The sequence below is a fragment of the Nannobrachium achirus genome, assembly GCF_963921795.1.
Source record: "Nannobrachium achirus genome assembly, chromosome: 2".
Taxonomy (NCBI): Eukaryota; Metazoa; Chordata; class Actinopteri; order Myctophiformes; family Myctophidae; genus Nannobrachium; species Nannobrachium achirus.
Window position 1 is genome coordinate 3,210,432 of NC_137811.1, and position 17,548 is coordinate 3,227,979.

Here is a 17,548-nt window from a genome sequence, read left to right on the forward strand (position 1 = left end):
AGATTAGGTTCCTGGCCAGCCAGACCTTTTGTTACTTGTCATTTCCCTATACTATCTCTCCATGTTCCGTGTCTGTCTCTACAGTACCAAATGAGGATTTTCTTTTTAATCTGGTCTCGGTCTTGACCCCCGTTGGTCTCTGTCTCGACTCGGACTCGACCCCCTCCTCCCACACTTGGTCTTGACTCGGACTCGCCCCCCTCGGACTTGGTCTTGACTTGGACTCGCTTTAGGTGGACTCGACTTCAACACTAGTAATTGCATTACGGAACGTACACATTGTTACAATTTATGGGTTTATTTCATCATAGTGCTACATATGATAGAAGTATAGTGCAGTTATTTGCAACATCCAGGACCGCCAAATATTCTAAACTTTCTGCGATGCTGCCAATAATCGTATTCTTTGAGACATACATCAGAGTTATGCCGAGGTAGTTCTTCCCCTATTCGCTCATACTGGGACATGATGACGTAGGCTGTGTAGGCAGAAGAATATATAGCTTGAAGTCTGTCTGGTCAAATTAAGTTCTTCCTAGCCAGTTGACTGTTCTCTCTCTCCATAGGTGGGCTGTATATGAAGAAGGCATTCCTCACTGCGTGAAGGCGGATGATCCTCTAGATCTACCTGCTGAAGTCCATTTCTCCTTCACCAAGTCCTCACAGTTTCTGCTCACTGCATCTACAGGGTGAACCATTTACTATTGTTAACGTTGTGTTGCAATACTGTATTATGAATATTTGAATGTTAAAGGGATATTTCACATTTTTCAAATTTCAAATATGCTCATTGAAGTGTGTTGAATATGAAGTGTGTAATGTGTACATGGTATGTTGATCTGACCCCATAATATCCAGCCTTTGTGTGTGTGCGAGCATTGTGTGTGTGTGTGTGTGTGTGTGTGTGTGTGTGTGTGTGCGTGCGTGCGTGCGTGCGTGCGTGCGTGCGTGCGTGCGTGCGTGCGTGTGCGTGTGCACATACACACATGTGTGGCCATGGTTATTCTCACAAACCAAAGGCCCGTTGAAAACTTCACAACTTGACTTCTAGACAGTTGAAATATAAGTAGTTATCAGATTAAGTTGACTGCATTTGCTATGTTTTAAGTTTTATGTTTCATGTTTAGTTTTGGAGCAGTCCTCTCCTCTATTTTACTTTGCACTTTGTGCTTGTTTCCCTCCCCAGTCTGGCGGAGCTGAAACTGAAAGGTCTGGACGGCTCCAAGGACACCTGGAAGAGCTTTGACAGCATTACCCATGTCAAAAAATGTGACATTGCAGGTTGGCTATTCCAGCGGTTCTCAAAGTGTTTATTATTGTTTATTTGGATCCCCATTAGCTACTACCTTAGCAGCAACTACTCTTCCTGGGGTCCACAGAGATAACAATACATTACAAAACATTAATACATTTCACAGTACAATATAAGAAACAGTTAAAAATTGTCAAAATACAACCAAAATATATATTAAAAAAAAGATTATGGTTAGTATTGCAGAAGTACTTCTTAATATCTCAACAACCCAAAATAATCCAAACAAATGCAAATAAAAATACATTACATTCATTCTATATAGAAACATTAAACATTGTGCATTGTCGTGTTAGCCGTGATCAAAGTCAAATTCCATTCGATATTTCTTTAATTTCTTTTTAAAACCAGATTTAGTTTTAGCCTGTATGATTTGTGTTGGGAGACTATGCATCTCGTCCATAGCTCTATACATTACTGTGTGTTGCATGTAATTATAATTTGAGATAGGAAGCGTGAAAAGACCTTGTGATGCATGTCTGGTGTTGTAGCTGTGTAGCTTCCTTTTACTAATATATTTAATTGAGCTTTATCTTTCACAGAAAACACTGATCCAAATACAATGCTTTTTGTTTTTGATAAGTTAAGAACTAGCAATATTACTATTGATTATAACATTTCAATTTCTTCAATAATAAAGTATGATCTATAACGTCAAAAGCCGCACTAAAATCTAATAATACTGCACCTACTATATTTGTATTATCTATATGTCTTAGACAGTCATCTGTTATCTGTGTTAGTGCTGTACCAGTCGAATGCCCTTCACGGTAAGAATGCTGAAAGTTCGAAAATAATTTATTCACTGTAAAAAAACATTGTATTTGGTCAGTTACATTTGTTTCTAATAGTTTGCTGAGAATCGACAACAGACTAATTGGACGACTGTTTTTTCCACTGAAATTCTCATTTGTATTTTTTGGCAAAGGAATTACTTTTGCTTCTTTCCACCCCACAGGAAATACACCACTTGCAATGGCATGTAAGATGTGGCAGAAGGGACCAGCCAGAACACTGGCCACCATTTTCAGTTTACCATCCAAATTATCCTTACCTGGTTTGTCATTATTTATGTTTTTTAGTAGCTGTTTCACTTGTTCTACATTAGCTTTCTTTAATTCAAAATATCAGTTCTTACCTTTCATAATTTGTTGTTCTATATTGGAATATGATAATGTGTTACTTGTGGATGGCATTTGACATCTCAATGTATCCACTTTATTAATACAAAAATCGTTAAAATAATTGGCTATCTCATTGGGCTTTGTTAAGAATGATTCACCAGTAGCCTATCAATAAATGATGGAGTTGAACTGGGCTTTCTCCCCATTATATCATTTAAAGTACTCCACAGCTTTTCCCATCATATTTAAACTCATTTAATTTTGATTTAAAATACATTATTTTATTTTTCCTATTGATACTGGTCAAGTGTGGTCTGGGGACCCCCAGGGGTCCCTGAGGGGGTTCCAGGGGGTCAATAGAAATAGCTTAACCTCTTAAACCCCATATGGTTTATGAGGTCCCTCGGGGCTCTGTACCTGGGTATTTTATTTTTTGTCAGGAAAGCTTTAACTGAAATTAGCCAATCGACAAGAGCTGTCCATCTGCTATTTTCTGCACAAAGCTTTCCCCACAATACAGACGCTAGGGTTTAAGTGGTCAATATAGCATCACAATCCCTTTAACCACTTTCTTTAACCCATATCAGCAAGTTGAAAATAGCCGATTTGATAGCAGATTCACTGTTACCAAAAACTCTTGGGGCACTTTAAGAGCACACATATTTTGGGGGGACTCCCAGGTGCACAACCTATACAGCATATTAGAGGTCTTCGGGTAGGTCCGAGATCCTAAATTACCAGGGATCCGACCGGTCCAAGCACACGATGCTTAGCAGTGTCCGATCACGCACGATGGGAACTGGATTAGCGCCTGCGTTAACAGGTAGGAGAAGCCAGCAGTGAAAGACATAGAAAAATCTTCGGTTTCCTCGGCTGTATACAACCAATGAGTTAATGTCCAGGGGCGAGCAGCCACATGCAACGGTAAGAAAGAAAAAGTCCTATTTAATATTTACACCTCTTCATAATAACGTTGCCATTCTGTCATTTCGGATCTCGGCTCCAGTTCTGACGTCTCTGCCCGGGTATCGGATCTAATTTTTGAGCGGTGGTCACACCGTCTCCATAGCGTGGCCGTGTGTGTATCTATGTATGTGGGTCCGTATGTAGCCTTAAGTACCCCTGGTGACCAGAGAGGTGCTATTGAGTCTAGTCTGCCCTGAGCATCAACTGCAATACCAGTGGTGGCCTGAGTGACATGGATGGATGGATGGCTCTCTCTCTCACACGCAAGCAAGCCCCCCCCCCATATTATATATATATATATATATATATATTTTTTAATATTTTTTTATTATAATTATTATTATTATATATTTGTTTTGCTGTTGCGCAGCCTCCACGACCACCGCTCAGTTCACACAGGTGTGATTTTTCTAATAATGGTCGGTTCCATTCGGATCGGCTCCAACATGGCTCGGGGCTGCTCGGGTAACGTTTCTCATATTCCAAATAATAGACGGGGTCAATTTGGGTCCGGCTCCATTTTCCCTGGGTCCATTTGGGTTCGGGTAGGTAAAATTGGACCCGTGAAGACCTCTAAAGCATATGAATTCGGAGTCCTTCATATGAAAAAAACAAGTCTGTCATTCTGGAGTATGACGTTAGACATTACATTTTCAGAAACACGCTCACGTCAATCATGCGTGCGACAACTAAGTCTCAGTTAGAACACAAATAAAAAAGATTCAAACAATTATGGTTCTATTGATTTGTTGTCGGTGCTAGAAAGATACAATTATATGTATTAATAATGCAGATAGATACGCTGAGCATGATGGTTCAGTCAGTGCAAAAAATATATATATATATATATATTATGCATGGTTTGCGTCCATTTAAGTTTATAGTTAGGCTGGTAAAATGGAATAGATAGCCTACATATTTAAAAATCGAAATGTTGATAATTGTGATAATAGAAAACAGTATATAGACATATATAGACACAAAAAAGTCAACTTTGTTCTAAACAATACAAAATGGATGCTGCTTGGCGGAACAGTTCTGTCTTGTCTTCCAGAATACGTGCAGAAACACTGGAAAAAGGATGCTCTCTTCGGCTACCAGTACCTGAATGGTGTCAACCCCATTTTGATCCGCCGCTGTTCAGCCCTGCCTGACAACTTCCCTGTGACCAATGACATGCTGAGTCTCCATGGTGGGCGTAGCTTAGAAGAGGAAATGAAGGTGCCTTTTTTAAGGTTTCACGACACACTGGTTTTGAAAACATTAAAAGTCTTTATCATGGTCCTTAAAACATGTATTATTTAAGGTGCTCCACCAAAACTGTTGGGTGACAGGTTTTCCTCCCAACTTGGACAACTTTGATCATGATTGGAGTCATGAAAACGTATGTGAAATATTGAGTGAAATCACTTACCCGAGAGAGAGAGAGAGAGAGAGAGAGAGAGAGAGAGAGAGAGAGAGAGAGAGAGAGAGAGAGAGATTTCGCTAAGAGGAGATAAGCTATATCCTTAATAATTTCATATAAATAAAAAATAAAAAAACGAAAATAGCGGAATTATCTACAAGCTCACAGCACTGAGTATCGCGTCACAGTGAGCTTGTAGATCAGCTATTTTAGAAAATGTGTGAATATTCTTCAATATATCTGAATTTATTTTCAATGGAAACAATTCCATGGATTATGCAAAGCTAATTGCAATTAGTTAAAATAATCGGGTGATTGTGAAATACTTGTGACAGGCCTATACATCAGCAATCTGCAGCATTAATACTAGCATGGTTAATGTTTCCAACAGAATGGCAACATCTTCCTGTGTGACTACAAGCGTTTGGCTGGAGTGGAAACAAACATCATCAATGAAAAGCAGCAGTACCTGGCAGCTCCACTGGTGCTGCTGCACTCAACGGATGACCACAAACTGATGCCCGTCGCCATCCAGGTTAGATCAAGCTTCTAGACCAGGGGTTCTCAAACCTTTTTAGGCTGTGACCCCCAAAATAAACATATATGAACTGGGGACCCCCACCCTGACAAGCACTTGGATTTAGGTATTACATTTAATGTGACTCGGTTCCACAGATAACTATTGTGAAAATAGCAGATCTACCTGCTCACAACGCCTCGCACTGCGAGGCGTTGTGAGCATGTAGATCTGCTATTTTCACAATGTTCGCCTCTAGTTTGACAGTTTGGCCAGTTTGGTATTAAAGTGGTCTTGAAATGTAGTATTTCATGCTGAAAATTAGTATTTCAGCATGAATGATGATGCATTTTGTATCATATGAGTCATCATGCTGCATCAGATGCAAAATGCATCATCATTCATGCTGAAATACTAAAATATCTCAAAACACAGATTGAACACAAAAAATAACTCAGGATTGTGTTGATCGTGTCCCAAACAACAATAAAATAAGATCTGGTTGTCCCAGAGGTGAACTGGCCCTTTAAATTGTCACTTTATAAATGTGCAGATACCCTGTATACACTTATGTTGGTTTGTTTACCGTTGAGTGAGAAATTGTTTTACATTAAGCTAATCATCTGGGGGACCCCACTTGGGCTCCCGACCCCAAGTTTGAGAACCACTGTTCTAGACAAAAGATTTCAAATTGTATACATGTAGTGCATATATATCAAACGCAAGGCCCGCGGGCCAAATCAGGCCTGTGGATGAATTATCTTTGGCCCGCAGGATGATATGTATTACTATTAGAACTGGCCTGCTGGTATATTGCACATATCACCACCATCATCTACAAGTCCCATAATGCACTGCAAGTGCATTGGCCTGTATCGAGGGCGCGCGAGCGCATAGTGAAGACCACGTCTTCACTATTCATCAGCAGCGGAAGCGTATCGCCTGTGGTCAACTTTCAGCTACCCCTCTCCCCAAGCAAGGCTATATGTTCACGGATATAAAGGTCACATAAAGTAATTCAACTGATTTGATTTACCAGATACTCTACCGTCTCGTCAGGTCGAGGGCGGCACATATAAATACACAAGCTTTTAATACCACAACTTTTACCGACAACATAAATCATAACTACACAACTACACAATCCATAAATTGTATAAGTTAGCGTACAGTTCTCGCCACCAACAAGCGGAGTATGAATGTAAACTGGCCAAGTCTTACATTAACAACCAGCGTTCAAAACTGGGTCAAGTTCACTCTCAAGTTCAAGTTCTCAATATGTTAATAAATTGACTCTATTACCATTATTTGTCTGTGTAATAATTTATACCAAATTGTTCAAGATTTGTTGCCGGACAACGCCAGTTGGTTTAACCAACAACCCATAAAAAGGTTTCTTAATAAAGGCCAACACAGGTTCGTAATACACACTGAGAGAGCAACCTGGGGAATGTAAACCCCAAAGAGAGAGAGGGAGACCAAACAAGTTCTCAGGGGGATACAAAGGTACAAATTTATTGGTCCCTAATACATGGGCATCTTCGCCAATAGAACAATAATACAAAAAAAAGAAACCCAAAACAAAAGAAAGAAAAAAGCCCTAACTAGGAGCGCCACTGAGCCGGGAATTGTAAAGGGATATTTAAAAATAGCAAAATAGTATAAACTTTAATAGGACAATGCATACTAAAACCAATATTTAAAATACTAAATCCTCCAAAGTGGGGACACTAATAAAACTCAGAGCGGGGACACAGTACGTCAATATTCAAATACTTAATCTATTACTCTTCATACCATACGGGCCAAGACTCAGGCCAAGCGCAAAGCGCTACAGTACTTTTACTCAGTTACTTGTTAGCATACGGGGAGCAGAGCGCTACAATACTTCTACTGCATTTACTCAGTTACTTGTCAGCATACGGGGCGCAGAGCGCTACAATACTTCTACTTCATTTACTCAGTTATTCGTTACGTGTCAGCGTGCGGGGCGCAGAGCGCTACAATACTTCTACTTCATTTACTCAGTTCGTTATAGCAGAGCAACCACCCAGGGGACCCAGTGTCTTCAATGGAGCGTATATGGATAGCCGGACATCATCACTTCTCCCGTCTACTTCGGTACACCTGCAAGCACAGGAGGGAGAGTGCCAGATAACTTGTTCTACACCACCAGGCGCTTTTTACGTGAAGGCTAACAGGATTCGTGGCAGTGTGACATAAGACGGTACTCACACACAAAGGCAAGCATGCGCTTGCCTCCTGAGTTGAAAAGGCTCGTCACACTGTGATCGCCTCCTGTGAACGCTCAGGCGGCGGAGGTGGTACAGCAGCGGCAGCAGCCTGTAGCACCGGGCGGAGCTCCCTCATCAGTTCATTCGTCAGTCCCTGCATTTGCACTTTTACGTCTTCCATGATCTCCTGTCTCAGTGTTTGTTTCCAGTCGCTCGTCTGTGAGGGGTTAGAAGCAGGCGTGGGATTAACAGCATGGCACATTACTTCAGGCGTTTTCATATCCCCATACTCAGTATCTAATAATAAGGCCTCTGCTCGTAGTTCAGCAAAACCATCATCTGGATTTCTCCGGGCGTATACTCGTAGTGCTTGGCTCAGCGGACCCTCGGACAGCCCCATAAGCAATTGATCTCGTAAGACGATATCGGAGGGGGCCGTGTTTGGATCATGTCGCCGCAGCCTACAGCATAATTCCCTAAGTCTTAGAATATATGCACTAATGCTTTCGCTCGGCCGCTGAGTGCAACCATAGAACTGTGACCGTACTTTAGACACTGGAACAGTTTCTCTATACAAGTTATCAAGATATTTCAAGATTTTTCCCACCGTGTCTCGCTCGCCTTCTTCCAGTACAACGATTTGCCGCTTAGCCTCATCCGTTAAAGTTTTAAACAAAATAGCCACTTTTTTTTCTTCTGTCATATCCTGTGTGCCTAATAAACCTTTAATTTGATCCCTCCATTCTTTATATTTTTCCTCCCCTTCTGTTCCCGCAAACTTGGGCAGCCACGGGGCTCCCGGGTACACGGGCATCATCATCATTGTTAGCAGTCACAGTGAATAGCAATGTAGCTACAATTGTTTGGTCTCTCTCGTGTTGCTCTCTCGCGTCCTGCCGACACAACGTCAATTATGTAAACTGGCCAAGTCTTACATTAACAACCAGCATTCAAAACTGGGTCAAGTTCACTCTCAAGTTCAAGTTCTCAATATGTTAATAAATTGACTCTATTACCATTATTTGTCTGTGTAATAATTTATACCAAATTGTTCAAGATTTGTTGCCGGACAACGCCAGTTGGTTTAACCAACAACCCATAAAAAGGTTTCTTAATAAAGGCCAACACAGGTTCGTAATACACACTGAGAGAGCAACCTGGGGAATGTAAACCCCAAAGAGAGAGAGGGAGACCAAACAAGTTCTCAGGGGGATACAAAGGTACAAATTTATTGGTCCCTAATACATGGGCATCTTCGCCAATAGAACAATAATACAAAAAAAAGAAACCCAAAACAAAAGAAAGAAAAAAGCCCTAACTAGGAGCGCCACTGAGCCGGGAATTGTAAAGGGATATTTAAAAATAGCAAAATAGTATAAACTTTAATAGGACAATGAATACTAAAACCAATATTTAAAATACTAAATCCTCCAAAGTGGGGACACTAATAAAACTCAGAGCGGGGACACAGTACGTCAATATTCAAATACTTAATCTATTACTCTTCATACCATATGGGCCAAGACTCAGGCCAAGCGCAAAGCGCTACAGTACTTTTACTCAGTTACTTGTTAGCATACGGGGAGCAGAGCGCTACAATACTTCTACTGCATTTACTCAGTTACTTGTCAGCATACGGGGCGCAGAGCGCTACAATACTTCTACTTCATTTACTCAGTTATTCGTTACGTGTCAGCGTGCGGGGCGCAGAGCGCTACAATACTTCTACTTCATTTACTCAGTTCGTTATAGCAGAGCAACCACCCAGGGGACCCAGTGTCTTCAATGGAGCGTATATGGATAGCCGGACATCATCACTTCTCCCGTCTACTTCGGTACACCTGCAAGCACAGGAGGGAGAGTGCCAGATAACTTGTTCTACACCACCAGGCGCTTTTTACGTGAAGGCTAACAGGATTCGTGGCAGTGTGACATAAGACGGTACTCACACACAAAGGCAAGCATGCGCTTGCCTCCTGAGTTGAAAAGGCTCGTCACACTGTGATCGCCGTCACACAGCCCGGCCAGGTCCGTCACCCTCTGGAAGGCTGGAGGTAGTTGGACACGACCCGTCTCTCCAAGGCTGGTTCTGCACTGGTGCACAAGTCACTCAGGATAGTTATATGGTATACTCAGTTTGTTTCTTTCCATGTCACTAGGCCCCCTGTCATGCTCTGCTGCTGCTCGTCTGCACACACGTCTGTCCTCTCTGGAGTTCTGCTGTCAACTGAGTCTGCTCTCCCATTCATACTCTGCGACACTCCCCATGCCGGCTCCCCATTGGCCCGCAGTGACGTCACCCCACCCCCATTGGTCGAGTCTCTGTTCCTAGTTATCCAACCCAGAACCATTACACACAATGTCCGAGGAACATCAGTCCAGTCCATTCACAAAAACAGGGACACGCATGGGAGAAAGAGAACACAAATAAATCATTAAAACAAAACATACAAGGCGTGTGTACTCAACAAAAATAAATAGAAATCAACACACGCATGTATAACCAGAATACAAAATAAAAAAGCAAAAAAATAGGAGTACCCTCTTTCACCCCATTACATGAATATGATTAGTGCCAAAATGTGTCAGAACTTTGGCTAGTTAGCTAATGAATGAAAAAGAAGCATTATTGATCTGAGAATTGGACAAACAAGTTGTATTTGATTGCTCAATATGCAGTAGGCTATTGGCTACTGTATGTTACTAGACTCTTTTTTTTCCCTTCTTCTTCGTTTTGGCCACCAGCCCCCCCGGCCCCCTAGACTACCGGCCCACCGGGCAAATGCCCTGTATGCCAGAAGGCATAAAGGGCATTTTACTACATGAAAGCAGTGATCATAGAGCAGCAAACTGAGCTTTAATAATGCAGTTTTTAATTCATGCAGTTTCATTTTTGCATTCATCTTGCTGTTAAAGAAGTATAATATTTAATAACACTATTTTTCTTTTTTTTTCTTTTTTTTTTTTTGCAATTCTATGACAAAAAAAAAGCATTACAGTAAATGTACCCCCATTGATTCCGGATGGGGACCCGAATGCATTTGGGTCCGGAATCAATGGGGGTTTTTACCATTTATATCATTTGGATTGTTTAGAATTGAAACAAAGTCAATGTATGATGATGATTTGTTAATTAAAATGTTATATTAGTTGTAGGTTGTAGTGCAAAAATATTTTGTTTACATGTTTAAGGGACTGTTCGTTTAATACTTAAGGTTGGTATGGTCCATAGCGGGGGGGGGGGGGGGGGGGATATCAAATATTTATCTGAGCAATAGGGGGGACCATGACTTTTTTATTTTGGCTGGAGGGGGGTCATGCAACTTTAATTAGTTGAATTTTGTATTAAAAAAATGTTTTCTTTTGTTATTTTTCATACGTGTTTACTCCCTTATCTTTATCAAGTTCCCCCTGATGGTGACTTGACTTGGTATATTCCGCTTCTGTAGTCCTCACAAGAAGCGCATTCATTGGGCGCAGCCGGCGCAGTGCACCACCGGGGGAAAAACAAAATCTCGCCTTCGGTCCTAACTATAATTTTAGCTGGGGACCCCCTTATATTCCCTCAAAGACCCTGCCCTGGGGGTCCCCGGATCCCACTTTGAGAACCAATGGTACAGACAATATATGTTATGTATTAGTCCTACGTTGTTTTACCCTCGTCAATCGTCAATTTAAGAACACAGTAGCGTAGTGCACTGAAGTAGTGCGTAGTGCTATGTCACCTATGAGCCCTTGCGCCGTTGGAAAGGCTGACGGGTCCATGCTCAAGCTCCCTCAGCCCTATGTTCCCTCAGCCCCATGTTCCCTCAGCCCTATGTTCCCTCAGCCCCATGTTCCCTCAGCCCTATGTTCCCTCAGCCTTATATTCCTTCAGCCCTATGTTCCCTCAGACCAAAAATAGACCCTATGTCCCCTCAGCCGGGACTTATGGGCAGTCCCCCATGGCATTGGTCCGACATCTCATTGTTCTGACGCCCCATTCGTCCGATGCTGGTGAATGCTAACCTGCCAACACTGTTGAATGCTAACCTGGTGAACACTAACCTGGTGAATGCTGACCTGCCTATGCTGGTGAATGCTAACCCGGTGAATGCTGACCTGCCAACACTGGTGAATGCTAACCTTTTGAATGCTGGCGAATGCTAACCTGGTGAATGCTGCCCTGCCGATGCTGGTGAATCTAACCTGGAGAATGCTAACTGACAACACTGGTGAATGCTAACCTGGTGAATGCTAACCTGGCAACACTGGTGAATGCTAACCTGGTGAATGTTAACCTGGTGAATGATAACCCTAACCTCAGTAAAACTATGCCTGAACCTAACCCTGCAGGACTAATGAGATGTTAGACTTATGGGCAGTTCCCTAATAGGTCCCTCAGTAAAACTATGCCTAAACCTAACCCTGCAGGACTAATGATGTTGCAAGGGATTATCCGTTTTGGTTAGAACTGATTAAAATAACTTTGTATTTAACACAAAAAGTAGGCTAATAGCGACCATCAGGTCGCAGTTACTATCAAAACCTCCACCTGCTGTCTGTTAGTCAGTCAGTCAGTCAGTCAGTCAGTCCGTCTGTCCATCACACGTCACACTTTTGCCCTACTCATATCTCCGCTATCGTTGTCCCTATCCATGCCAAACTTTGTACAAACACTCCTTGGCTGCCAAACCACAACCAGGACCCCCTGCCGCCGCCGCCAAAAAGTGCAAAAATGGGACGTCGGAACAATGAGACGTCGGTCGGACCAATGCCATGGCACCGTCTATTTTGGGCTGAGGGAACGTAGAGCTGAGGGAACATAGGGTCTATTTTGGGGCTGAGGGAACATAGGGCTGAGGGAACATAGGGTCTATTTTGGAATTGAGGGAACATAGGGCTGGGGGAAATATAGGGTTGAGGGAACATAGGGCTGAGGGAACATAGGGCTGAGGGAACATAGGGCTGAGGGAGCTTGAGCATGACCCCAGGCTGCCCACCCTCTCGTCTGTAGTAAAAATACAAAGTACAGTTTCGCTTCTCACCAAAACGAAGACATCTTCATAGAGTAAAAAGCCTACTCTCCGTAGTGGGGGCAATCTGTGTCTAAATCTCATCTCTAAAAATTAACTTTTCGCCATAAAAGAAAATATTTCACCGGAAGGCAAAATCTGGTCAATGGACTTTTCTATTGACAATATCTGTAGAGGGCGGTGTGGAGTAGCTAAAACTTCCAGTGAAATATTTATTTTTCTGCACCAAATGTGTATTTGAGACGTGAGGTGGGGGGCTACGAGTGTTGCCACTAAGGAAAGTAAGCTTTCAACATCTTAGAACCGTCTTTGTTTTGGTGAGTAGTGAAAGTATATATTTTATTTTTTACTACAGACGAGAGGCTGAGCAGCCTGGGCTGCCGCGGCTCTGTGCGCAAGTGCTCACCAGTGACATAGCGTAGCGTTAGCTACGGGACCAGAGCTAAAAAGAACAGGAAAACCCACAGGCTCCAAAAAGCCAAACTTGTCTGGTGTCCTTATCCTTGGGGAAACGGTGGAAGAGGTTTTTCTTTTATCCAGTAAGGCGTGGATATTCTGGATAATATATCTCCCTTGTGTTAGCAACGTCAGATAGAGCAGCTGCGCTAGACTATTCCATGCTGGTTTGCAACTTTGCATGCAACCACTTGTTATGGGGGCGTGTGCTGCAGCACAGCACAACAAGCACACGCCGTGATAGGGCGCAGTGATCTTACTCGACACAAGAAATAGTACCATGTGACAGAGTGGTCAAAGTTGAACGAAACTCGCTCTATAGTAGAAATATGTCAACAATGATAATGATGGCAGTTTTGTGGATTCGTTTATTATAACATTTAGGGCCAGCCAACTCAATGGAACTACTTTTATTCAGCACAAAAATGATTAAGTCTGACCACGGGAATCATAACCAATTCATGCCCTTCCAACAACTACATTACTGGCAAGTATTTCATACAGCTTTGGTTAAAACATAGGCGAACTATCACTTTATGTTAAACGAGAATAGCAGGTGGCTCTGAAACTAGCCACTGCTTTGGGAGTTTCTGTACCCAGAGAAGGCACAAAATGGACCCTCCAGCTCGAGGCTGGGTGATGGGTCCATTTGGTTACACTGATTTGGAGGCTGTCGGCTGGGAAGGAGGTAGGAGAAACAGCATATTTAAACTATGATTTAGATTTATTATCATGGAAAATAGTTCACAGTTGCTCAATCTTTCTTTTGTTTGGGGTGTTGTTGTAACCCCAAGAGGCCACCTATGGAACCAAATGGACCCTTTCTGTATGATTTGAGTACAAAGGGACCCAAACTTAAGACCAAAGGCTTTCTTTGGGTCGTTTTTAGTTGACCTTGTATCAATGAACTGTACTGTTCTGTACCCTCAATTAATCAATCAATTGTCAAATAAGGTGCTATATTAATAGGTCAGCATTCATGTTATTGCCTGCTACTGTTGGTGTGAATTTAAAACATAAGCCTATTGTTTATTGGGAGGGAGGGGGGGCCATGCATTTTCCTCAAGTCACGTTTGGGGGGGGGGGGGGGGGGGCAAGGAAAAAAAATTAAATGCTATAACTTGTCAACCAGCCCCCCCTAGTGGATAATTAACGTACATTCCCTAATCACAGAAGAATCTTTAAGGCTAGTGAGTTTCAGGGGGGAAAAATGTAAACTTCTACATGAAAATGTAAAACGGGTCAAAATGACCTGAACAGAACTTGGGTTATAGTGAATGTACCCCCATTGATTCCGGATGGGGACCCGAATGCATTTGGGTCCGGAATCTCTGATCAATAAAACTACATGGTAATAATTGTCCTCACCCCCAAAATGTTCATAAATGAACTTTTATCTCAAACTTTGCCCTATCTGTACCCTCACTTATGCCACACCTGCAGGAACAACCCCTCATGAATATGCAAATCTGCATATACATGCAAGACCGCATGCCTGCAAGTAGCAAACACATTTAATTTAGTAGTAAAGTGTAACAGTGCCCCATGTTGTTCCTTACAGCTGAAGCAGGAGCTATCAAAGGACAATCCCATCTTCTTGCCCAGTGACTCCGAGCACGACTGGCTGACGGCCAAGCTCTATGCTAGAAGTGCCGATTTCAGTGAACACCAGCTCAACGCCCACCTGCTGCGTACTCACCTGCTGGCAGAGGTCTTTGCAGTGTCACTGCTAAGGAATGTCCCCATGGTCCATCCTCTGTACAAGGTAACTGTCACTGTCACTGCTGCATGAAGTCTCTCCATGGTTCACCCTCTGTCCAAGGTACAGCTATCAGAATTTGATCAATATACTTGTGCAGCAACAAAACCACTTAATTCTATCAAACCCAGTTGAGATTATGAACATTGACTTATGTCATATTCACATATTCGCAATACAATTATAATGTGTATAACATTAGTTGCGTTTCCATAAAGCCGTTTTTTGCGCATTAAGGCTTTTGGGTATACATCTTTTTATGGAAACACTTCAAAATTGGAATAAACTTTCATTATTCGCAAAAACATTTATGCGCTTGGAGGAGGTGATTTTGAGGCTTTATCGGAAAAGAAACATAATGCGCATTAATGAATGGAAACACTAAAAGCGAATTATGTTTTGAATTAAAATGCATTGAACTCACGGGAAGGGCTGGTGGGGGTCGGCCGCCTCTTGGTTGTACCAAGTTACCAACACGTTCAAAGTTGTGCTCAAAAGTAAAACCATTTGTCATTCTTATTCTCCGTTCTGTGACGGCGTCGCGTGCACAGAACGGCCGAGAACAGCAGACCTCCCCGCAACGAGCTGTGATGAGCTTGTAAGCCTACTGTATATAAAATCAGCTGTTATCGTGCTCAATGCTGTTGCGAGGTTGTGGAGTGGAGCGTGGAGCTTCTTCTCTTCTTCTTCTTCTTCTTCTCTCTCTCTCTCTCTCTCTCTCTCTCTCTCTCTCTCTCTCTTATCTTATGCATGAAATCTATAGACTGAAGAGCCCTGGGTTAACAGAGTGCATGTTCAATGATGTGTCTCACTTGACTGGAAAAATAGCCCCAGTCCGACTGCTTATTTCATGAACTATCTTCAAATAATCACATTTTCTCAGTGAATGGAAACAGGAAAATTGTGCATTTTCTTTTTTCGACTTAATGATAATTTGCTTCCTAATTCGAATACGCTTTATGGAAACGCAACTATTGACTAGATACAGTTATCATGACCTTTAAGAACTCAATTCCAATGTTGTCAAACTCTCTTTCTTTTCCCCTCAGCTCCTGATTCCTCACACCCGCTACACTCTGCAGATCAACAACCTGGCCAGAGGATTCCTGATTTCTGAGACTGGATTTTTTACTAAGGTAGGAAACACTGAACAGTTTGTCAAATTGTCTTACTTTACTTTGCTTTATTTGTTTATTTAGATGGGACAATGCATATTAATGGACATCACCTATATTATGCCACGTAAATATACAACATTTTGCAAAGATGCTAATTCACATCCTCAGTCCCTACACAAAACATAAAAAAAAGACAGACAGTGGAATACGTAAGCAATTTACCCCGAGTGAGAGGACATTATGCTCTCATAATGTCCGCAGTGAGGTTGTTATCGGACGAGGCGCAGCCGAGTCCGATAACAACCTCACTCAGGACATTATGAGAGCATAATGTCCGACCCCGAGTGGTAAATAGCTTTTCTACCACTTTTTCCCGTATACATGAAAGAAAACACATAGTTGTAACTTGCAAGGATCTTAAGTTACAATCATTATTGCCTATAAAACTTCCGCGAGACAGCAGATAGTTCCACAAACAACATCTTCTACTCACCAACAGATGGCGCCAACTCCATACTAATCCATGCGTCTAGCTTACAGCTAAGCTAACGTCAGTTAGAAGTACCGTTCCGGCCGTAAATAGAGGCTGTTCGCTTCCAGAAAGGCATAGGTTCAGAGAAAAGGGGCTTTAAAGTTGGCGGATTGCATTGGATCCAAATAAATCGGCGACTATAGCATGCACGTTAGTAAACATAGGACCGTTGCCACCGTCATTTGTTGGTTGGGGGAAGTCCCCGGATGTACACTGAGGCGCATTGATCTCGGACACACAACTTTGCGGCAGTTGTCCTCTGATAACCTCCGGAATTTAGCCAATCAGAATCCAGTATTTGAACACGTGACTCGAAAAAGTGGTAGAAATTACATTAGAAAACAAAGCATACAAACATACATACAAGAACAAATGACAAAGGACTAATTTCAAACCTATGTTGTGCTGATTAGAGCAATGGTCACCAAAGTATGGCCATTTGAAGTGTTAAACACTGCTGTAACACCGCTGCCCAGCAACGATGCACTCGCTAATGCCAGTTATGTCTGTTTAATTAAACTCCAGGCAATAGGAACATAGAGGTTAAACTTTGTCTATTGAAAAATAGCAGACCTACCATAGCATGTCACTTTGTACCACGCTGTGAGGTGGGGCGTTTTTTATTTATTTTTTATGTTTGCTTCCTGGAACAAATTATTTTGACATGGGGGTCCAGTGACGAAATACATATCTTTAACTGAACCACTATCATTTTCAGAAACGTCTAGATTTGTAGAATCGGACCTGCAGGTCTTAATGGGTTAAACCAGGGGTGCCCAAAAGGTAGATTGTGATCTACCAGTAGATCACAAAGGCTGTGCAGGTAGACCACATGACATGCCCCCAAAATGTATAATTAAATTATAAACTATTACAGGTACATGTATAATCACAAAACCTCCTTTGGCATCTTCCCTTTTTGGCATCTTGAATTAAGGTGTCTTGATTGATTGACTGACAAGACACTTGATCAAGATTAATTGATCTATTTGAATGATTACATCAAACGTGCGATTCACGATGGCAAATATTGCGGCATGGTCATGCTGGACCTCCAGAAGGCATTTGGCACCGTCAATCACTCTATTTTGATTGATAAACTTAAAGCTA

General features: G+C 42.1%; 1 protein-coding gene across 1 annotated transcript in view; it reads left to right on the top strand.

Moving 5' to 3' along the window:
* The window catches only part of LOC308308592 (arachidonate 12-lipoxygenase, 12R-type-like), a gene marked incomplete at both ends in the record, with an annotated part of 57,553 nt that overhangs the window by 22,199 nt on the left and 17,806 nt on the right, over positions 1-17,548 (top strand). The window contains 5 exons of the mRNA XM_080754014.1: positions 1,187-1,281; positions 4,457-4,623; positions 5,199-5,342; positions 14,591-14,794; positions 15,838-15,924. Of these exons, the coding sequence (XP_080610140.1) occupies positions 1,187-1,281; positions 4,457-4,623; positions 5,199-5,342; positions 14,591-14,794; positions 15,838-15,924 (697 nt within the window). The remainder of the gene's footprint in view (positions 1-1,186; positions 1,282-4,456; positions 4,624-5,198; positions 5,343-14,590; positions 14,795-15,837; positions 15,925-17,548) is intronic.